The 23,646-nt window shown below is 38.8% G+C and overlaps 1 protein-coding gene across 1 annotated transcript in view; it reads left to right on the forward strand.

Annotated features, from left to right (window-relative positions):
* Positions 1-607: 607 nt before the first annotated feature.
* The window catches only part of LOC148272355 (poly [ADP-ribose] polymerase tankyrase-like), a gene marked incomplete at its 5' end in the record, with an annotated part of 34,239 nt that continues 11,200 nt past the window's right edge, over positions 608-23,646 (forward strand). The window contains 20 exon segments of the mRNA XM_088240142.1: positions 608-679; positions 682-740; positions 742-810; positions 812-839; positions 1,406-1,460; positions 1,462-1,499; positions 1,599-1,682; positions 1,685-1,756; positions 1,759-1,804; positions 2,339-2,483; positions 5,094-5,202; positions 8,005-8,120; positions 10,712-10,897; positions 12,713-12,836; positions 14,046-14,268; positions 15,523-15,688; positions 17,325-17,544; positions 18,629-18,861; positions 20,772-20,978; positions 22,152-22,255. Coding sequence (XP_088096268.1) covers positions 608-679; positions 682-740; positions 742-810; positions 812-839; positions 1,406-1,460; positions 1,462-1,499; positions 1,599-1,682; positions 1,685-1,756; positions 1,759-1,804; positions 2,339-2,483; positions 5,094-5,202; positions 8,005-8,120; positions 10,712-10,897; positions 12,713-12,836; positions 14,046-14,268; positions 15,523-15,688; positions 17,325-17,544; positions 18,629-18,861; positions 20,772-20,978; positions 22,152-22,255 — 2,356 coding nt within the window.

Consider the following 23,646-nt stretch of genomic DNA (forward strand, 5'->3'; position numbering starts at 1 on the left):
TTTGAAAAAGTTCAAAAAGGTTTATTCTATAGGAACAATACCCTACACTCAATATATCAGATTTACGTGGGAATAACTATTGCCGAGTTCATGAAGTCTGTTTAATACGGCATTACAAGTATACACTGTCCGTGAATTGTTGCTACAAAACGGTGGCACCTGTCTAGTCATTCTTCCAGGCACCCTGAAGTTGATGAGAGATAATAGTTCAGGGCAATCCCATATTGAATTTACAATTTTGAACAAATTTAAAAGGTCTATAATTTTTCTTTTATCGTTAAGTTTTAACAAATTTAATGTTTTTAGTAAAAAATCGTAATTTAAAAATTCATGACTGATTCTAAGTCAAAAATTTTTCTCTCTTCAAAAGAATTATGTATACTTATTTGTTATTTTTATATTATCCAAATTTTTCCTTATAATTTTAATTATTTCTTTGTGTATGAATTAAGATATTCCATTTTGTAATGTACATATAATGTAAATAAATAAAATTTAAATCATACAATGTGCAAATTCAAATATCTCAAGAGAACACATTATCGACCAATTTGTTGTAATTTGTCCTCTCGTTCTTTCAACACTCGCACGTTCTCTCGGCCACCAGGCTACGGGCGGCGCGAGGTGGTGGAGCTGCTGCTGGCGGCGGGCGCGGCCATCGGCGCGCGCGACGACGGCGGCTGCAGCCGCTGCACAACGCCTGCTCCTTCGGGCACGCGGACGTGGTGCGGCTGCTGCTGGGGCGCGGGCGCGCCGCCCGCCGCGCGCGACAACTGGAGCTACACGCCGCTGCACGAGGCCGCCGCCAAGGGCAAGTGGCAAGCTGGACGTGTGCATCGGTGAGCCGGCCTTCTGGAGTTATAATCAATGATGCTCGCACTTACACACATCCGAACACTTACCCCCACACAAATACACAAAAACGCACATCTACACTTTTATACAAATCGTGGTTATACAAGTAAAAGTGACCATTTGCAAAAATGACAAAATTGAGATTATTGACTTTTTGTCATCGTATTAGCATAATGCTTGACTGGTAAAAATGCCCAGTCGATCCGACACTAAAAATAATTTAATTTGTAAAATATGTGACCATTTGATAGAAGCTCACAGATTTTTGATAAGTAAAACGACCAACACATAGTCACTTTTATTAGTAAATTTAAGATCCGAAGAATGGACCAAGTAACAGTTTGTCAATTTGACTTGTAGGCGATGTCACCAGTGAAGAGTTAGTAGTCAGTAGTTAGTAAGTTAGTCTACGTTATGTATTTGACAGATAAGGTTTTTTTTTATAAAGAGCTCATTAATAAAATTTATTCATTAGATTATTTTATTTTCAAAAAAGTTCTTTCATCTCTGTTGTAACATGGTAATCTGGCTAATTGCGTTTCTTTTGCAGTCCTTCTGCAGCACGGCGCTGACGCCAATATTCGCAACACTGAAGGGAAACTGCCTGGATATAGCAGATCCGATCACTCGGCCGGTTCTCACAGGTTGGTTCTATATCCCTCCTTCATCATCCGTACGAGCCGCTCCACCCGGACCGAAGGCCCGGACACCGGAAACTAAGCGATCCGTTTTGATGTGTGCAGGGGAGTACCGGCGCGAGGAGGTGCTGGAGGCGGCGCGCGCGGGCTGCGAGGAGCGGCTGGGCGCGCTGCTCACGCCGCTGGCCGTCACTGCCACGCGGCGGACGGGCGCCGCTCCACGCCGCTGCACCTGGCTGCCGGCTACAACCGCCTGCGCGCCGTGCGCTGCTGCTGCAGCGCGGCGCCGACGTGCACGCCAAGGACAAGGGGTAACCTGACCTGACCTCATTATTATACCTTGACCTAATATACTCTTTTTTGGCCAGTTCACTTGAATTATGTTTTCCTTGTGCGTGTTTGATATTAAATAAAAAATTAAAAAATGTTACTCATGTAATGCTCTCGCCCTATGTACTAAAGAAGTATTTTGTGTTTGTGGAGATATAGAATGAGGAGTGAGGCACCTGAAGCGTTTGACTGATTATCTTGTGGTCATCAAATAGTGTAATAGTGTCTCCGACTCACGGCTCAAAGGTCCATGGTTCGAATCTCACTCTTGATTCCCATTTTCTAATAGTGAGTTATTTACAACTCGTTGAAAGTAGCCCCTAGAATTAAAATATTTGTAAATCATAATACCGCAAAAAAAAAAAGCACTGATTGTTGTATCAATTCAGTTCCCTATGCACCATTCGGCGTGGAAAGGAATGTTGATGATGTGCCGTTCTTTATTTATAGCCCTCTAAAACAACTCAGTCGGCTCCACCCCATCCTATTCAATGATTTTTTTTTGTTTTGTTCAGGGGCCTCGTCCCTTTGCACAACGCCTGTTCATACGGCCACCTGGAGGTTACGGAGTTGCTGATCAAGCACGGCGCCAACGTCAACGCCAACGACCTCTGGGCCTTCACGCCGCTGCACGAGGCCGCCAGCAAATCCCGCGTCGAGGTGAGCAAAGGAGCTACGGCGTGCAACCAGTCTCAAAAGCGCGCTCATATCAAGTTCCATCGCTCGAATCTTTTGTCCGTATCCAGGCAGATGAAGAGTACAGTAAAGCAAAATCGAGTTGAGATAAATGAGCCTCTTTGTGCAATGGTTGCTTTCATCTATTATTCTTAAAGTTCTAGGTTTGATTCCTGGCAGGTGGTTGTGAAATATTGGTTTTAAAGGCGATCCTATCCCGCGATATTTTGATGTTTCTAAAAGTACGAAGCTCCTAAAGCGTAAAATTGATCACCTTACCTTCCATGTAACAAAAATTATCTAGATTCAGGCCTCAGAACCTTTGAAGGCTGATTTCAGCGAATAATAGCTAGAATTTCATTCGTCCATGCACTTTGTAGCTAGGTAGGTAAATTTCAACAAATATCTAAATTTTGTAAATGGGGTCTAGAATTCCAACCGTCCATGCGCTCAGTAGCTGCAAGACTTGTTGTTATCTAACCTCTATTTTTATAAATATATTTTTTATTTTGTTTTTTAAAATATCACTTAAACTCTAAACTTCATTGTCAAATAAAATAAAACAAAAAATGTAAAAAGGGGCTAGATTTATTACTGTCCATGCGCACTGTGGCTGCAAGACGTGCTGTAATCTAGCTTTTGTTTATTTATTTTTTTAATTTTATTAATTTTTCACGCCCATAAGGCTTTGACATACATGGAAGTTATATAAAACACGAGTATATAAACGACATAAAATTTAAAAAATACAATTTAAAGCAATAAAAGATAGAACAGTGTCTAGAAGTAAAGTTGGTATAAAAAAAAGACGATGAGTATATAAACAACATAAATGAAAAAAAATACAATATAAAGAAATAAAAATAAACTGTAGAAGCTAGATATTAAAAATTATTGTAATATATCATAATTGCAGACGAGGAACTAGAATCCCAACCGTCTATGCGCTCTGTAGCTGCAAGACGTGCTGGGATATTTATTTATTGTACAGCACCCTTGAGGTGATTTTCACAAAAATGGCACTAAAATTATCCAAATATACAAAAGTACTACTTTTTTGTGTTATTACGAAAGCTTAGAATCTAGCGCCTTAGTTTGTTTGTCAAGAGTCTAGTTTGAAAGTTACTCAAAATCTAAGGAATTGCCTGTTAAGATTTTCAATTTATTTTTTTAATTTTTTTTTATTTTTTTATTTAAATCTTAAAGTAGGGCACACATATCATACATATTGTTATGTGTGTTCTAATAATAACATTACAAATATATTTAATTTATAAATTGTTTATCACATATGTCTTGACCATTATTTTAAATTTTGATATGTTTTTTTCTTCATAAATATTTTTTTCCATTTCGTAATACTTTTTAATTGCTTTAAATAAAATGGAATTTTGTGACTTTGCCTTTTTCCTAAATGGAAGTCTAATTTTGTTCTTTTCTCTAGTATTGTGATCGTGTTCATGCTGGTTCCGATCAATTTTTTTCCAAAATTCTGTTTTTTTTATTAGAGTTTATAATTTTATGAACAAATATCATTGTATTGTAAAATATTCTTTGTTTATATGTTAATAATTTCATTTCATTTACCATCGACTTTACCCTCGTATATCTGTTTTTTTTCAAAATGATTCTAAAGGCTTTATTTTGTAATACAGTTAGTTTATCTATGTTTTCTTTGTTTGATAAAAATAAAATGCTACTACAGTAGTTAACGTGTGGTTCAATAATTGCTTTGTAAATAGTTTTGCAGGAGTCCTTATCAATAAATCTTCTGATCCTTCCCAAAATTGATATTTTTGTTGCAATCTTATTTATTACCATCTTAGCGTTTTGGTGAAATGTAAGTTTTAAATCCAACATTACACCTAAATATTTCATTTCAGTGACTTTATTAAGTTTTTCATTTTCTATTACAATTGATGGTGTAATTTCTATTCTTTTGTTTCCTATATTCAAATATTTAGTTTTGTTAACATTTAATTTTAATTTATTAATTTTTAGCCACAGTGATACACTATTAAGATCATGATTTAGTCTGTCCATAATTGTTTTATAATTTTCTCCCGATATATATATTAAGGCATCGTCTGCAAAGAGTCTTATTTTTGAATATTTTAATGTTTCGACAATATCATTTATGTATATAATAAACAAAACCGGTCCGAGAACCGATCCTTGTGGTACTCCCAATGAAATTTTGAGGGGCTCGGAAATTTCATCATTCACCTTCGTTATTTGGTATCTATCGCCAAGGTACTCTTCAAACCATTTTATAGTTTTTCCTTTTATTCCTATTTTTTTCAATTTTTTAATAATTATTTCTCGGTCTATTGTTTCGAAGGCTCTTTTAAAATCCAAAAAAACTGCAATTACGAACATGTTCTTATCGGTTTCCTATTTTAAGTCGAAGTTCAAGTCTAACTCCCTTGAACTTAAATTCTGCATTTTAGTCAAAACTTTTGTAGCTTCCATTAATGTTACGAAGCTGATTAGTTTATGTGTGTAAAAAAAATACTGAAAAAACCTTCCAAAAATTGTAATCTGATTCGGTCGAGAATTTTCAAACCCATTTTAAAATGAAATGTCTCTTTTAAGGTGTGTTCCCTGTTGCTGAGTGAGGGGGCCGATCCGACGCAGCTGAACTGCCACGGGAAGTCCGCCATCGATGTGGCGCCGACGCGAGAACTGCAAGACCGCCTCTCCAGTGAGTATCGAGCGACACTTGAAGTTGACTTTCAGAATGGTGAATGTTGGTAGAGTAAAACTCCTAGATGTAGGTTTCCCAGTGCGGATGGGGAAAAACCTTATGTTATGGATTATATTGTGGAGGTCATCATCATCAAGCCGTAGAGTTGGCAGGGCCGAACACCGTTCTGACCCGCAACACGTAACCCGACGCAACGTCAGCTCGGACAAGTAATAAAACTATTGACATTTCTTGGTGGAACTGCATTTTAATTATAATAATAAAAATAATCATAGTTTTATTCCACTTTTATTTATAAATTTTTACCAGTGACCGGGTTTTGTCGTGACCGACATCGTCAGACTGGTGGGAGACTAAACAAATTTCTACGTTATATACAAGTGCAAGCAGGGGTTGTAAATCATGATTTTATATAATTTTGGATATAAAAGAAGGAATATAGATGTTCAAATATAGGCAAAATGATGAATGTTACACAGTGCATAAAGTGGCCACTTAAACCAGCCATTGACATTTCATAAGCCCTGTAGATGCCTAGACTTCTATATTACCTTCTCTTAAATGTTCTTCATCTCTGTTGTAATATGTTGATATAAAAGAGTTTAAATTAAAATCATTTAAGTATAAGGTAATAACAATTAATATTTCCTCTGTACGTGTGATGTCACCGTACTCCTCCTAAACGGCTTAACCGATTTACGTGTGGTTTTCAGAGAAATATAGATATTTGCGCTGTGCGTGTTCGTAGATGTTAAAATCTTCAATCAAATATGTAAAAAAAAGTTAGGAGCATAAATGTTTTATTCATCGATCTACCAGGGTTGCATCCGAGGAGAATGCATTTGCAAAAAAATGGAAAGACGTTGTTTTTTTGTGAATAAAAAAGTTTGTTTTTGAATGTTTACAAACAGCATTTGTTTTTTGTGGATCTCAATCAGATTCTTTCCTTCAATTCCTTATAATTTCTACCCATTTATTTCTTTTTATTGGATTTTTGGTAACGCTAAAATAATATTAAATTCAATACATTAAAAAAAATCGTATTCCTACATACCCCTTTGTTGGTGAGACGACTGGAGTTTGACGTTTGCAAAAAGAATGCCATATCAATTTTTAGTTTTGGAATTCAATCACAAACAAGTACCTAGGTACCTACTTATCAATGAAAAGTCTTTTTTCAATCTAATAGCAGGTAAGTCAACGTTCGGGCAGGATAACGTCTGTCGGGTCCGCTAGTATGTATGTATATAAGTTTTGTTTGAATGTATACAGGGTGTTCTTTAAACCCTGTCACATCCGAAACCACGATGATCAGTATGGGCAAGAAGACATATTAGCAGATTTAAAAAAATATTTAGAACAAAGAAAAGTTTTAAAAATATAATATAAGAGAAGTGAGGGGAGCGCGGCGCAGTATCAGACTTTCCCCCCCCTCCCCCTCGTTTCTCCCCTGCAGAAGTGAGCAACCATTTGGTTTTTTGATATTTTATTTTTCTAAATTTTATTCGTTCTAAAAAATTATTTTAATGTGCCAATATGTCTTCATGCTCATACTGATCATCCAGGTTACGGATGTGACAGGGTTTATTGGACACCCTGTATAATAAAAACTGGTGTAAATTATATAATTTTATAAAGTTTTATAATGAAAATGTATTTGAATTTAATTATAATTATAACAGGGGCCGCCGGTTGGCAGTTCCATCGACAGCCATGTCCTTCGGGCCCGGGGTAATTAAGTGATTCTCCGAAAGCGAAATTCCCGGTCGGATCCGGTTGATGATGTCGGTCACGACGAAACCCTCACTGGTGAAAATTTATAAATAAAAGTGGAATAAAACTATACACGTATTTTTATTATTATAAGTAATAAAACGTCGTGCAGCAAAAGAATACGCACATTTTATCTTGACTTTCGCTACCCATCCACGCGGTTATTAAATAAAATATGTTAAAAAGTGCGGATTTATAATCGTCGGGTCACCGTTTCTATGGATGAGTGCGCGGTTATTGATTTGAGGTTAAATGAGAAAGATGGATTACAATTGAAGTTATTTATTGAGTAGCTACACACGAGTTACATCCTTACAACTTTGTACAGAAGGAATTTACAATGGCGAACACTTGGCACGAAATGCCAAGATGAAATGTGCATATTCTTTCGCTGCACGACGTTTAATTACTTGTCCGAGGTGACGTTGCGTCGGGTTACGCGTTGCGGGTCAGAACGGTTTACTTCTTGCTTGATGGTGATGACCTCCCCAATATCACAAAGCTTTAAATGGTAAGTTTCAGGCTGGAGAAAATCAGATTCAACCTGAACCCTCCTTGGGATGGTTGGAATAAGCTACCTCAAGAGCTGCTCTCGACGTGTCTCAAAATGGGCTAGATTTGTTTTCGAACAGTTCAAATACGCTAAAGACCGAAACCAGCAATGGGATGTACAGGTCTAATCGCTGGTGGCTTCCGCGGTGTAGTGGTCAAGACGCTAGACTCACACGAAAGGTTCTGTGTTCAATTCCCGGTGAGGACACAAAAATTAAATGTGATTTTTCTCAAGCCGGGTGTTCTGTGATGTAATTGGCCTGTTGTGGTGCAAAAAAAAAAAATGTCGTCTTTCTGTTAGCCTTCTGCCTCCTGGGGGCCCACCGGAGGCTGTTTTCGGCTCCCGTGATGATAGCGTTCGGGTGGCGCCAACAACTTCGACAACTTTGGTTAAAATAGATTCGAGCACATCAGCTTTGAGCCGCTCGCTTAAAATTAAAATAATTGTAATATTTTGCATCTATTTCCTTCCAGCGGAGTATCGTGGGCACTGCCTTTTGGAGGCCTGCCGGGCGGCCGATGTCGCCAGAGTCAAGAAACTGCTCTCCGGACACTCCTGCGGGATGCTGGTGACGCCAGCGCCGCCCCAGGTAGGTGCACAACCCCCGCGCGTGTATCTCGCGTACTCGAGCAACAATGTTGTTAGTACAGTGAAACCTCGTTTTTACGTTCCTCAATTTTATGGTTTCCCGCTTTCTACGCCGAATTGTTTAGGTTCCATTTTTCTTCCGCACATTCTCATTCAAATATTCCCCCGATTAATATTTTTCATAACCCTGGTTTTATGTAGAAAATTTTTCAAAACTCATTCGATCTGTCAAAAGACAACGAGCTGCACGCCGCCGCGTGAGTGGAGAATAAAATCGAGGTAAATTAAAAAATGTGTAAATGGGGAATTCCACTGTTTTCTAATTTATTATTTTTCTATTAGCGTACTATTTAACTAAGCAAAAGAATACATTTATTTATTTTTTTGTTCGTTATTTACAAAAATAGGATTTTTTAAAGTTACATTTATCAAATACCGCGCCAAATGACTGTAATCAGTGTGTCACTTTTCAGTAGTGACGTAATGAAACGGTTGGCATTCTTACTTTCACTGACCGCGGTAAGTTGTATTTCTCCAGCCAATAACAAAACTGACAAGAATCTATGGAATATTGCTTTGATTAATTCATATAGTTGATCGTAACTTGCTCATTTCTATGTTATGGTTGTTTTTACGAACGTTTCGATTTAGAAAAACCTAGAAAGTTGACATAATCTCTGGTTGAAATGTCAAATTATGCTAATTATGCTCTTTTTTTTTTCTATGGTCAAAACGTTCCTTACAAGGTGCGGGGGCTTTAAAACGGAAAACGGAAATACTACACGTAGATATAAGGAGTGACGTCATTATTTACGATTTTAAAATGAATACTATTTTTAACATTTTTTATTTATTTTTTCGTGCGTTTTTGAGATATTTCGTCCTACTCCAAAATTTTTAAATATTTTTAAAAAAAAGAAGAATGTTTTTTTTTGTGTTAAAAAAGTTTGCAAAAATACATGTTTTTGAAAATGATTTTTTTATATTTTTGGAATTCAACCATAAACAAATACCTCGGTACCTTCTTATCAATGATAAGTATTTTTCCAAGCTAATGGCAGGTAAGCCAACGTTCAGGCAGGACGACGTCTGTCAGGTCCCCTAGTATTCTTGTGTAATTTCATTTTTTACCAAACAGGTTTGTCGCAACAGACAGACATGTTGAATCTAGGGAGGAGATCCAGCCTTCCTACAAGCATTTAGACATATGGTGGTGTTTGTTACCTACTAAACGTCGGGTTATGTCGACTGCCTAGTAGGTTCCACATAAATTGCTAAATATTTATCCACGTTTATATCGTTCCGTAAAAATCGTCTCGTGAGAACGTTTTTTACCTCACGCTCGTTTTGGATAAATCTTCAGACTAACACGGTATGTGTAATGCACAGATAGAGTAAATGATTAGATGAATGTTTTATTATTTTTATTTTTTTTATATTCTTTTATTTAGGAAACATACAGTACAGTTACAAAGTTTAATATTTTACACAATTAGACTTAACTCTAATGGACCAGTGAATTTTCCATATTATAAAGCAATTATATGTAAGGGTTATTGTGAAAGTATAAAAAAGAGAAAGAAAAAGAAAAACATAAATGAAAGTTGTTTAAAAATTAAAATTTAAGTGAAAAAAAGATATTTTAAAGTTTGTAGTTTGTAGTGAGTATTTGCAAATGGAAATAATATTAAAAATGAAGAAAATTTGCAAGAGTAATTAAAAATTAAGAATTGAAATAAAGAATGAAAAACATGCTCAGATGTAAAAATAAAATAAAATAGTATTAACATTTAAAAAAAAAAAGGAAAAACATAAATATACACATTTATTTTAAGGGATTCAAAGAAACGATGAGAAGAATCTTTAAGTGAAATATAAGACAATAAATTTAAGTCAATTTAAAAAACATCTTCAAAATTAATGACACATTATTGTAAGAGCAGCAATATATTGATTTTATTTGCATATATAATATAAGTAATTAAAAGTAGTTTAAAAGTATAAAAATATGCCAATGGCAGCAGAGAAAAAAGAAAAAATGAAGAAGGAATAACAAGCATAGCAAGTAATCTTTAAAATTTGAAAAAGCAATATAAGGAGAAGATTTTAAACCAAGAGAAGTCGATAAAATTTCATTAAAGCGATTTTAGTAGTAAAACAAAATTTCAAAAGAGAAATTTGATTTATAATAATAATATTAATGTATGTAATTTGAGTGATATAAGAGAAAAAGGGACTAACTCAAAAGTTTTCAATACACTATTTTTCAAATAAAATACTGTATTTAAAAGATACAATTAATATAATAGAGAATGGAATGGAATTACTTCAAAATAACTCGAGGAATCTAATTTGTGAAACGTGAAATAGAGCAGTTAAGAAAAAGTATGAAATCGTAACAATTAAAATTACATCAAGTTTTTGTCTAAAGAACGCGTGTCACCGAACACAGCCAAAACGCTTCTCTCCTGTCCGTCGCTCGGACCCGGCGCGCGACGTCGCGTGTGACGTCTATAGCGTTGCCGCAGACATACTCAAACATTGTCGTCCAAACTAACTGCTATCAGAAGTACAATCCATGTCCGTCGGCAGTCGCCCGAGGTGCGGCCGGGCAGCCCGGCGGGCGTGGGCGCCTCGCCGCCGCCGCCGCCCCCGCCGCCGCCGCCCTCCCCGCCGCCCGCGGCGCTGCCGCCGCCCGCGGCCGCCTTCCGCCACCCCTGCACGGGCGACACGCCGCTGCACTGCGCCGCGGCCAGCCAGCACCCCAAACGGAAACAGGTACGGATTACAAATCGGCTCCGCGTCGCCAGCCGAATGTCGAGACGCGGAGTATTCGGAGTATTCTAGATGCTAAGTAGTATAGAGATGTAATGATTATTATCTGTTGTTTTATTTATTTATTTAGTTCTATGTAACATAGTCTAATATATATTTACAACACAATATTTACATCTATACTTATTCTAACATTATTTATCACTAATATACACTTAGTATCCTAATTTATAATATTAACTGTTTCATATGTACATTTTCATTAATTAAATTCACTATTTACACTATAACTATATACTACCTAATATTTTTCACATATATACTTTTTACATTTAATTTTAAATATATTTACATTAATTTAATTTTTTATGCTTTCTGGCATTTCTTCAAATAGTTTTATTCCCTTGTACATAAGGCAGTTCTGGGACATTGCTTTTGATTTCTTTTTCAGTCTTATATTTTTAGATCCTCTTGTTGCATAGTTTCTATGAAAGAACTCATTATTTTTTAGTTTATTTTGAAAATATCTCGGAACTATTCCTTTAATAATTTTGTTTATTTCATTGGCAACATTGAATTTGATTCTTTGATCAATTGTCATAATATCTAGAAGTTGAATCATTTATGGGCAGACGGACTTTGCTGATTCGCCTATAACTCGAGCACTGCGTTCTTTTTCCTTCAAAAAACCATCCAAACAGGTTTTGAACCGGTTGATCGAAACGGAATGGACACTAGGCTTGGCAATTTATTCCAGTCTGAAACTGCACAGCTGGAAAGGAAGTCTGTCTCGGGATCGGGTACGATGGAGTTTCCAGTTATGACCCCGTCGATTTGTGTCGGGATTTAATTGATACATCTCATGCAGGGGGCAATCACAGTGATTATTGAGTACCTTATATCCAAATACCAAATGTCTGAATATTTAGCTAGGTACCATTTATCCGAATATTCAGATGCCATATATCAGAATATCTAGGTATCAAATATTAGGATATCGGGATACCAAAAATCCTAAATATCAATCCTGGATATCAAATATTCGAACATTCGGATATTAAATATTGGAATATTCGGATATCAAATATTAGAATATTCCAATATTACATATTTGAATATTTAAGTATAAAATATTCGATTATACGGATATCAAATTTTCGAATATTAGAATATCATTTTTTTAAATATTAGGATGTCAAATTTTCAAATATTCTGATGTGAAATATTCGAATATCAAATATTTGAATATTCGGATATCAAATATTCGAACATTTGTATATAAAATATTCGAATATTCTAATATCAAATTATTCGAATATTTGATATTCGAATATTAGAATATTCGGATGTTAAATATTTGAATTGATAATATTCTAATATTCGGATATCAAATATTCGAATATTAGAATATCAAATTTTCTAGTGCACGGATATAAAATTTTTTGAATATTCAGATGTTAAATATTCGAATATATTTGTATAAAATATTTGTACATTCAGATGTTAAATATCTGGGTATCAGATACCAAAAGACGCGATCTCTCAGGCAAATTTGTGGTAATGTAAGGCTGAGACATGCATTATCGGCAGAATCAAGATAGGTCATGTCCAAACCAACGCAGATTTTGTTGATAATGCTTATCTCAGCCTCACATAGTGTACGGATCTTGACATTTGTGCATGTTTGACAAAATTGAGCCTACTTTCTTGCCTGTTTTTTCAAGTAGTAACTATGGAACAGTGAGCATTCCGAAATGCACAAATCCAATAAAACCAGCCTTTGTCACTCATAAAAACCCCACTTTTTTTGGTTTTCAGGTGGTGGAGATTCTCATCAGGAAGGGGGGCAACCTCAACGAGAAGAACAAGGAGTTCCTGACGCCCCTCCACGTGGCCGCCGACCACTCTCACCTGGACGTCATGGACCTGCTCCTCAGAAACGGTGAGTTGCGAGAAACGCCCAGTCGACGCGCGAATTAATTCCTGGACAATGAGGAAATTCAGTGCGGTAAAGATAAGAGCGTTTCATTGTACAACCAAGTTTCAAGTTCCACCAAAATATAATACTTTGTTTTTAATCCGAGCGCTCGTTTCCGTGTCTCGCTCAGGCGCCAAGGTGAACGCGACGGACGGCGTCGGCCAGACGGCGCTGCAGCGCTGCGGGCGCCGCGACGCCGCCGCCGCGTGCCGCCTGCTGCTGGCCCACTGCGCCGAGCCGGCCCCCGCCGCCCCCCCGCCCTCCCCGCCCAGCCAGCCCCCCCGCTAGGTTCGTCAACAGTTGGATAATTTATATGTCAAAATCTTCTCATGGATGCTGTACCTTAAAATAATAAATCCCAGAATGTCTCGCGGCTACAGAGCGCACGGACGATTGGGATTCTAGTTCCTCCTTTCTTACTACTACTACTACTACCATCACGTCATTTCCACATAGGGGTAGGCAGAGAGAATAGACCGCCACACATGTCCATCCTGGCACACATTCCTAGCTTCTTCCACATTCGTACATGCCCTTCGGTTCTGCCTGCTTTTGACATGAACAGACTTAAGATTTTGGTTTATCTGATCATGCCACGTCTTCCTCGGTCGTCCTCGTTTCACCTTACAATTCATTTTCACCATGTGGTAAGCAACCATTTGTTTTTTTAAAGTTTTATTTTTAAAATTTTTCTTTGTTCTAAATATTTTTAAATTATGCTAATATGTCTTCTTGCCCATACTGATCATCGTGGTTTCGGATGTGGCAGGGTTAAAAGAACACCCTGTATTTTTTTTTTTAATTCCTTATTTTCATGTTTCGTTTTCAACATCCAGTAAGCATCTCCCATCCGCGGCATGCATCAACCTCTCTGACTCCCTACGACCAATGTCATGAAAGAGCGAGGTCAACACCTTCCGCAAATTGACAACACTCCCGCTTTTCCACGATTCTGGCCAAAAGTTATGGACCTTCTCGCCAACGCAATAGTGTTGTCTCGATGCCAGAACAGTGTTGACCCCTTCACTTATCAAAACTCATTTTTAAAAATAGGCTCGAAATGAAATGACATTCTAGACTCCATTTACAAAATCACCATATTCGGTAATCGGTCAAACCCGTGTTTTCTTCGCGTCTTGCCAGTTATGTTTCACCATTCTCTCTGTCCGCCAGAGGGGGAGGGCGGGGACGCGGAGCGCCGGCTGCTGGAGGCGGCGCGCTGCGGCGACGCGGACACGGCGCGGGCGCTGCTGCGCGCGCGGCCCGCGCTCGTCAACTGCCGCGACCTGGACGGGCGCCACAGCACGCCGCTGCACTTCGCGGCCGGCTACAACCGCCTGCGCCTGGTGGAGGCGCTGCTGCAGCACGGCGCCGACGTGCACGCCAAGGACAAGGGGTGAGTATTCTCCGAGTACTGAGGGTCTATGAAATACTGTCGCGTATTTTTTTTTTTTTTTCGCTACTTATTTAACCTAGCCGGACCGAAGGGGGGGATTCGAATCCCCCATAGACCTATTTGGTCAATTTTACTTAATGTTCACAAGCAAAACTAACAAAAATGAATATAATACACGAATGAGTAAAATATGTGTACGCGAAAACATTAATAAATTATTTCATGGTATGAAAAACACTCCCGACGTTTTATTCTTCTGATGCCATATCCAAGTAGGCGCTGGGGTCGTTTGGTCCCCCCGTTCGGATCATGTGTAAGTTTAGGATGCTTAGTGAGAAAAAGGTTAAAGCATAAAAAATATTTTTTAATTTTTAATTTGTCGGCCTCGTTGTGCAGTGGTCAGCGCGTTTTCCTACCACGCAAGAGGTCTCGCGTTCGATTCCCGACATGGTAGACATGAAATTTTTATTTTAAAAGGTGTTTTTACACCAGAATATTTCTTAGTCCCTGGACTGGAACCTGAAGCGCAAGACTGATCATCTCACCTTCATGTAACAAAAAATGATCAAGATACGCTGCGATTACCATTATGTACGGAAAGGGAATGATGATAATGATGATGAATTTTGAATTTCTGCAAAAACGGTCATTGCATTGGCCACGCCCCTAATACGTCACGCGTCGTGTTTATTTTGAACTTTGTTCCTAACTGTTTAAATTTTTACAGAACATTGTCACGAATCTTAATGTCACAGTGCCAGTGCCAAACATGTCTCGTTTTTCTAGTGACATATTTTTTTATAATTTCTTTTTTAATGTGAAATAAATAAATAAATAAAACTTCATTATTATGTACCTCAATTTTACGTATTCCTGCTTTTTGCACCGAAATGTTCAAGTCCCATTTTTCTTCGTACATTCTCATACAAATATTCCCCCTAACAATTTTTTTTTTTCTTCATAATCATCATTATTCCCTTTATGAAGGTAAGATCAGTCATACTATGAAATATACCGGCGTGAAAACACCCTTTAAAATAAATATTTCATATCAACCCTGTTGGGAATCGAACCCTAGACCTCTTGCATGGTAGGCAAACGTGCTGACCGTAACACCGCGAGGTTGACGTTTCGTTTCAAAATTTTCGAAATTCATTTGATGTTTCAAAAATCCAGAATTATCTCGTAAAATTGCTGCCGCTCAATGTGAAATGAGTAAAAGAATTAACAGCATGTCTGTTTCCCTCGTTTCAGCGGCCTCGTTCCCCTGCATAACGCTTGCTCGTACGGCCACTACGAGGTCACGGAGCTGCTGGTGCGCGCCGGCGCGTCCGTCAACGTGGCCGACCTGTGGAAGTTCACGCCGCTCCACGAGGCCGCCGCCAAAGGCAAGGCCGACATTGTGAGGCTGCTGCTGAAGGTAAAGTACCATCTGACGCCATCAAATTGCCGAGCCTAGTCGTCCATTCCATTTCAGTCGAGGAAGAACGAGACGCACCGGAGAAGGCTGCCTGAATTAAATATTATTTATATACTTACAAAACTTTACTTCGCAATGCTTTTAGGTATCCCTAGAAACAGATTCGGGGTTCTCCAATAAAAATGTCGGCCTATTAATACACATAGACTTATCCTGAGCCCTATAAAATTATTACACTTAGCTCAGTCATTCTCAAAGCGTATTTAGTCATTCTTTAACCGCCAGCCGGGTTTTGACTGGACCTTGACATTTGATTTGAAACCAAAATCCGTGTTTGTGTCGTGAAAGCGGCGGCCTCCGTGGTGTAGTGGTCAAGACGCTTAACTCACAAGACGGAAGGTTCCGGGTTCGATTCCCGGTGAGAACCTAAAAAATTAAAATGTGATTTTTCTCAAGCCTGGGTATTCTGTGATGTAATTCACCACTGTAATTGGGCCTCCTGGCCTGTTGTGGTGCAAAGATAAAAAGAAAAAAAAAAAACCAAATGATGTTTGTAAACATTCAAATACAAACTTTTTTATGTACAAAAAAATCAAATCCTCCGTATTTGTAAGTATATGCAATCTTGTGAACGATCAAACATACATTTACGCTCCTAACTTTTTTCGAAGATTTTAAGAGCTATAAATATGCTCATGGCAAAGATCGACATTTCGCTGAAAACCGCACGCAAATCGGTCCAGTAGTTGTTCAGTCTATCGTGGACACATACGAACATTGCCTTTTATGTATATAGATTAGCACCCAATATAAATGATTTTAATTAGGGATATTCAGGTAATCGATGCGTCTCAATACTGGAAAATATTGATTTATTTATTTATTAACGGACATTGTCCATGTATACAATTTATAGGGTTTAAATATTACAATAAAAGAATAATTTAAAACATTAAAAAAAAGAAAAGAAGCATTGACAAACATAAGGGACATCGAGACAAGATCTGGACTATTTATTTAGTGCTCGTTTAAATCCTTGTAAACTTAAACCAAAAAAGTCCAGATCTTGTCTTGAGTTAACGATACGACAGAGACGGGTCATTGGAGAATTAAAGCCATAGTTTGTTCTATGCTGATCGATGATCAGTACCTTATTGTTTCTCAACGTACGAGTCGGAATATTGAATTTTACTTGTCCCAGTAATGATGTAACAGCGATTATACCATTTAGTATGCCGAACATATATATGGAGTCGATATTAGTTCCACGTTTTTGTAGACTAGAAATATTGAACATTGACTCTATATCAGCATAAGAATAATTATCTCTCTCTAGTACGGGCATCCACGCTATTTTTCGCGAGCGAGCGATGTTGGACTGATTCAATGTGATTTATGCGATTCACATGGAATGGAGACCAGACCACTATTCCAGGAGGCATATTCTAGAAGAGGGCGAACAGTCGAGCAATAAAGAGTTTTGATTGTACGGACATTAGTAAAATCAGAGGATATTCTGTTAATGAAGCCGAGTAATTTCAGTGATTTATTTACTGTATTATCTATATGCTCAATAATCAAATATTGTGTTTGTGTCGAGCATTGGGTTTTGTTGACCTCGCGCGTGTGTTTGCAGCACGGCGCGGACCCCTCGCGGCGCAACCGCGACGGGCTGACGGCGCTGCAGCTGGCGCGCGAGGGCGACGCGGACACGGCGGACCTGCTGCGCGGGGACGCGGCGCTGCTGGAGGCGGCCAAGCGCGGGGACCTGGCGCGCCTGCGCCGCCTGCTCACGCCGCACAACATCAACTGCCGCGACGCGCACGGCCGCAACTCCACGCCGCTGCACCTGGCCGGTAACCCGCCCGACCCCGCAACGGGCAACTATCATTTATTAGCTGATAAATTAAGCCGAAAAATCACAAGCCGATCGGTACTTTTCTTATTAAAATCCGTTCAGAAATGAGGGAGATATGAAGGATTAAATTCTAGTCGTTTGAATGGTGCCAAAAATAAACAATTCGTGACGTCATTCGATTTTTTTTCATCAATGTCTATGGATTTTATAGAGCATTGTAGATAGCTTCTTTTTTCTATGTGTCGTGTGTCCTGTCACTTATCAAACGCTACGAGCTGTGATTTTTAATTTTCATGATAAATTGAATTAATTTAGAAGAGGTTGAAAACCATAAAATAATAAAAGAAATTCGAGATGTTAAGATGTAATCCGTTTTCACTTTCATCTGTCAGCGCCTGGAACTGGAGTGGGGAGTGGGTAATGGGGAGGGGGGGGCTTGAGATAATATGCATAGACAACTCTCCTTATATTTCTATCTGTGGCCTGTGGCATTACCAACATTAAAATGAATGCATTACTACCAACAAAATTTATTACCAACTTACGAAATGATCGTTTTCGAAAGACCTTTCGTTTAAACAATCTTCTTTCCAAATTATGTATATAACTTCAAATAATATTTCTATTCCCAAATTTTTAAAGCATTGTAATTTATTGATGTAAAGACTATATGTCAAAATTTGACACTTAAAGAAAAGGGTCTATTATACTGAACCTACTTTAAATTTAGTTTGAGACAACAAGTTACGCATTTTTTCATTTACCTTAATTTTATTCACCATTTTGGGAAAACGCGGCAGCGCGCGGCTCGGCTTTTTTTTGACACATCGAATGAGTTTTGAAAAAATTTCAACGTAAAACCTATGAAAAACGTAAAAGGTGGATCAAAGTTACAACCTCAACATCCTTTTTCTACTGCAATGAGGTGATGGCTGCCACTTATTAACAACCACGGAAATCGAATATAATTTCCTTATGCGCATTAAAGCATTTAATTGCACCGCCATATTTATCAAAATTCATTTAACCGGCGTTCGCGAAAGCCAATAAATTATAACTTTGTTACGTTGTTTGCTCGCCAGCCGGCTACAACAACCTGGAGGTGGCCGAGTGGCTCGTGGAGCGCGGCGCAGAGGTGGACGCGCGCGACAAGGGCGGGCTCATCCCGCTGCACAACGCGTCGTCGTACGGCCACGCGGACGTCGCCGCGCTGCTCATGCGCCGCGGCACGGCCGTCAACGCCACCGACAAGTGGGGCTTCACGCCGCTGCACGAGGCCGCGCAGAAGGGACGCACGCAGCTCTGCGCCCTGCTCGTGAGTGAAGAGACTGCCTTATTTTATTTGTAGGATTTTGTCCATTGTTGAGGGATCTCGTACACCAGTCGGAGATTATTATTGTGTACCGCGTTCTTATTCCCTCTAAAAACCATCCAAATGGTTTTCGAACCAGTTGACCAAAATGAAATTGACAATAAGGTTTGGCAATTTATTCGATCCTGTAAATTTGTGTGGAGATTTAGTTGATACATCTCATGCAGGGGGCAGTCCTAGTAATTATTGGGTATCTTATGAGTTTCTATCGAGTCCCCTTTCTTCTGTTGTTCTTCCAATGATGTAAGTCCTAGTGCTTTTAATCTACTGTGGTAGGACATCCTTTTGAGTAATTTTGGGTTTTTGGACTTTTTTCAATAGCTCAATGTCTTAAGTGATAAAGGGACTCCATACTTGATTTTAATATTCCAATAAAGGTCTTTTGTAGGTCTTGTGTATTCTAAGGATTATCTCTGGAGTAATATTTTGGACTGCCTTTTTGAGGAACATGGATAATATTTTTTGTATTTAAATCCAGCATAGTCGTACAAATTTCCCTTTTCAAATCCATTGTGATATAATGTCCATTTGAAGATTACTAAAAATACAGCTTCATCATTAAATAAAATAAGAGAGATATATCAAATCTTGTTTCTTGATTGGCGTCTGGATGTGACATTTGGTAAATTTATTTATTTATTTAATAGGGTTTAAATATTACAATAAAAGAATAGTTTAAAACATAACATAACATTTATGTTCGGCATACTAAATGGTATAATCGATGTTCCATCATTACTGGGACAAGTGAAATTCAATATTCCGACTCGTAGATTGAGAAACAATGAAGTACTGTTCATCGATCAGCATAGAACAAACTATGGCCTAAATTCTCCAATGACCCGCCTTTGTCGTATTGTTAACTCAAGACAGGATCTGGATTTTTTTGGTTTAAGTTTACAACGATTTAAACGAGCACTAAATAAATAGTCCAGATCTTGTCTCGATGTCCCTTATGTTTGTCAATGCTTCTTTCTTTTTTCTTTAAATGTTTTAAACTACTCTTTTATTGTAATATTTAAACCTTATAAATTGTATACATGGACAATGTCCGTTGATAAATAAATAAATAAATAACAAAAAAGAAAAAAAGCATTGACAAACATAAGGGACATCGAGACAAGATCTGGACTATTTATTTAGTGCTCGTTTAAATCCTTGTAAACTTAAACCAAAAAAGTCCAGATGATCTTGTCTCGAGTTGACAATACGACAGAGACGGGTCATTGGAGAATTAAGGCCATAGTTTGTTCTATGCTCATCGATGAACGGTACTTCATTGTTTCTCAATCTACGAGTCGGAATATTGAATTTTACTTGTCCCAGTAATGATGGAACAGCGATTATACCATTTAGTATGCCGAACATATATATGGAGTCAATATTAGTTCTACGTTTTTGTAGACTAGAAATATTTAACATTGACTCTATTTCAGCATAAGAATAATTATCTCTCTCTAGTCCGTGCATCCACGCTATTTTTCGAAGCGAGCGATGTTGGACTGATTCAATGTGATTTATGCGATTGACATAGAATGGAGACCGGAGCACTATTCTAGGAGGCATATTCTAGAAGAGGGTGAACAGTCGAGCAATAAAGAGTTTTGATTGTACGGACATGAGTAAATCAGAGGATATTCTGTTAATGAAGCCGAGTAATTTCAGTGATTTATTTACTGTATTATCTATATGCTCGTTGTATGTCAGTTTATAGTCCAGAACAACTCCTAAATCTCCGATGGACTTGACTACATCAAAAATAACTAAATGATTCCAATCAGCCGGAGAGGCAGTTTGTCTCGGGGCCGAGGGGGATAGAGCTCCCGGTTTACCTCTCGAGTGTTCGCCCGCAGCTGGCGCACGGCGCGGACCCGTTTCTCAAGAACCAGGAGGGCCAGACGGCGCTGGAGCTGAGCGGGGCGGAGGACGTGCGCTGCCTGCTGCGGGACGCCATGGTCGGGGGCGCGGGGGGCGCGGCGGGCGCCGCCCCCCCCGCCCCGCCCGGGCCCCTGGAGACGCTCACCATGCCCAGCGGCTCCACCGTCACCCTCTCTCTGCCGGTACAATATCACCTTTCTCTGTTATTATCTACAATAAATAGTACTCTGTATTACAAAAATGCATTATTTTTTCAGTTTTAATTTTGAGCAAGCAGCATTAACAAGAGTTAATTGTTGGGGCACTTGAACTTTCCAAAACAAATGTAGTCCATTTTTGAACCCATCGAGACTACACATTGAGGTCAGCTCTTGAGGCGGCTTATTCCAACCATCGACAACCCTATTGCCCGGAAATGCTTCCGTGGATTTAGATTGAATCTGGTTTTCTCCAGCCTGAGATTGTGGCCTCGAAGACGACATGGGATCCAAATTCTCATGTTTGCACATGTGCGATACTCCGACAGTGACTAGTGACTACAAAAGCTACTTCGGATATTTTTATCTGTAATGTTATCCACAGTGTTGAAGTGCTTTATCTGTTTAGTTTTTTATTGTTTACTTTTTAGCACGAACACTATGCAAATTTACTATTATGCTCAATGTTTGTTTTTGTAAATTTATTGATAATTTTAAGTTGCCAGAATTTCACTCGTCCATGCACTTTGTACCTGGAAGACGATTAGTAATCTAGCTTCAATAGGTAAATGTTATCAACTTATCAAATATGCAAATTTAGTAAGTGAGGTCGAGAATTCCAACCGTCCATGCGCTCCGTAGCTGCGAGACTTGTTGTTATCTAACTTCTATTTTTATAAATTTGTTTTAATTAAATTTTTTTAAATATCACGGAATCTCTAAACTTAATTGTCAAATAAAAAATGTAAATAGGGGCTAGATTTCTTATTGTCTATGCGCTCTGTAGCTGCAAGACGTGCTGTAATCTAGCTCCTGTATATCATAATTGGAGACGAGGAACAAGAATCCCAACCGTCTATGCGCTCTGTAGCTGCAAGACGTGGTGGGATATTTATTTATTGTACAGCGCCCTTGAGGTGATTTTCACAAAAACGGCGCTATAAAAATTATCCATATATATATATAAATTTGGGCAGCTACTGTGACTGTTGAGTATCTTGCACGCCTCGATCAGGTCACCCCTTTCTCGCCATTCCTGCAGCATCGCGAGACCTAGTCTCCAGTCTCCGCATACGGAAGCCGTTTCAGATACATGGACATATTGTTGCGAAGAACGTGAGCATCGAGTAAATAAAACAATCGTGTGAAATGTTTCAGCTGTCGGGGCAGCCCGGGCCCCCCTCCCCGCGCCCCGAGTGCGGCCGGGCGGCGGGGGCCGCCTCCCCCAGCCACGTCGACGGCCTGCGCCCGTTCTTGCAAGGGTAAGTGCCCCGGCCTACGACGACGCCTCGCGCCAAGATACAAACCGGCCGGCCGCCGAGGCTGGGTGTTTTATGGCCATTATTGCTTTATATTCTGCAATTCGAACTCCGACTGACTGAAAAAATTTATAAAATCGGTTGAAATAAAAATTTCGGGTTTTTCAACAAGACCACAAATAAAAAATCCCAGACTTTCGCAAACTAGGTTTTACTGTCCACGTACAGTGTAACTCCAATTATTTATTTATTTGACGCACAAATGCAGCCCATTCTAACGATGGTAAATACAATTTCTTATAATAAATACTTAGACATATAAAGACATAGAGTTGTCGGAGAAAGTCCAGAGAAGAGCAAGTAAAATGGTAGTTTCTCTAAGAAATAAATCATACGAGAACCGTTCAAGGGACTAGATCTTAACCGAGCAATGTAATGTACCCGAGTTGAAATCAATGTTCACTCTGAATGACAACCGCCATCTCAGAGGTCATCCATTGAAACCGAACACTGCCTCCTTCTCATCCAGCCCCGGGAAGAACTTCCCGACAAAGCGAGTCGTGGCGAAATGGAATGACCCAGTGCCAGTTCGGCTAATTAACTACATTTACATTACATTTTTTTTTGCACCACAATAGGCCAGGAGGCCTAATTACAGTGGTGAATTACATCACAGAGCACCCAGGCTTGAGAAAAATCACATTTTAATTTTTGTGTTCTCACCGGGAATCGAACCCGGAACCTCCCGTGCGTGAGTCAAGCGTCTTGACCACTACACTACGGAGGCCGCCAACTAGATGCACACAGCAATGCGTAGTGTTTAATAGCCATGTACACTTGATAAACATGCATCAGCTTAAAAGCTGCCAGTGTATTATTATTAATTATGATTAATAATAATAATGAAGCCATTCATTATCCGGAACTATAAGTGCCAGGTTTTATTTTTATTGATTTTGCTCATTTTCTATTTAAAAATCTTTACTGGACTCTCCCGCAAGATGAACTTTATGTAGAAAAAGATACCTATCGCACCTTTGTATTAGGGACAATACGTGTCAAAGAAAATCTACTCTTAGGTCAGCTTTTCATTCAGGCAGAGGTAAACTTGCCGAAATCCGGCGCTCCTCAAACACTAGATTCGGAGATCAGCCTCTCCGCCTGGAGCCGATTGCCTTCAAACTTAGGAATCATCGATAGTCCCAGTCAGTTCAGATCCCAACTCAAATCTCACTTCTTTAGTTTATCATAGCCTTAATTTTAAATCTGGAAATATAATCCAGTAAATCCCCTGTTCTATGTTTTTCAAGGGAGCAACAAAAAGAAGTGTAAAACTGAGGAAAACTTTGTATGAAAAATTGAAATTGCATTAAAATAGAATTATTGCACAAGAC

The sequence above is a fragment of the Micrasema longulum genome, unplaced genomic scaffold (assembly GCF_059751315.1).
Source record: "Micrasema longulum isolate JH-2025_06_02 unplaced genomic scaffold, ASM5975131v1 h1tg002359l, whole genome shotgun sequence".
NCBI lineage: Eukaryota > Metazoa > Arthropoda > Insecta > Trichoptera > Brachycentridae > Micrasema > Micrasema longulum.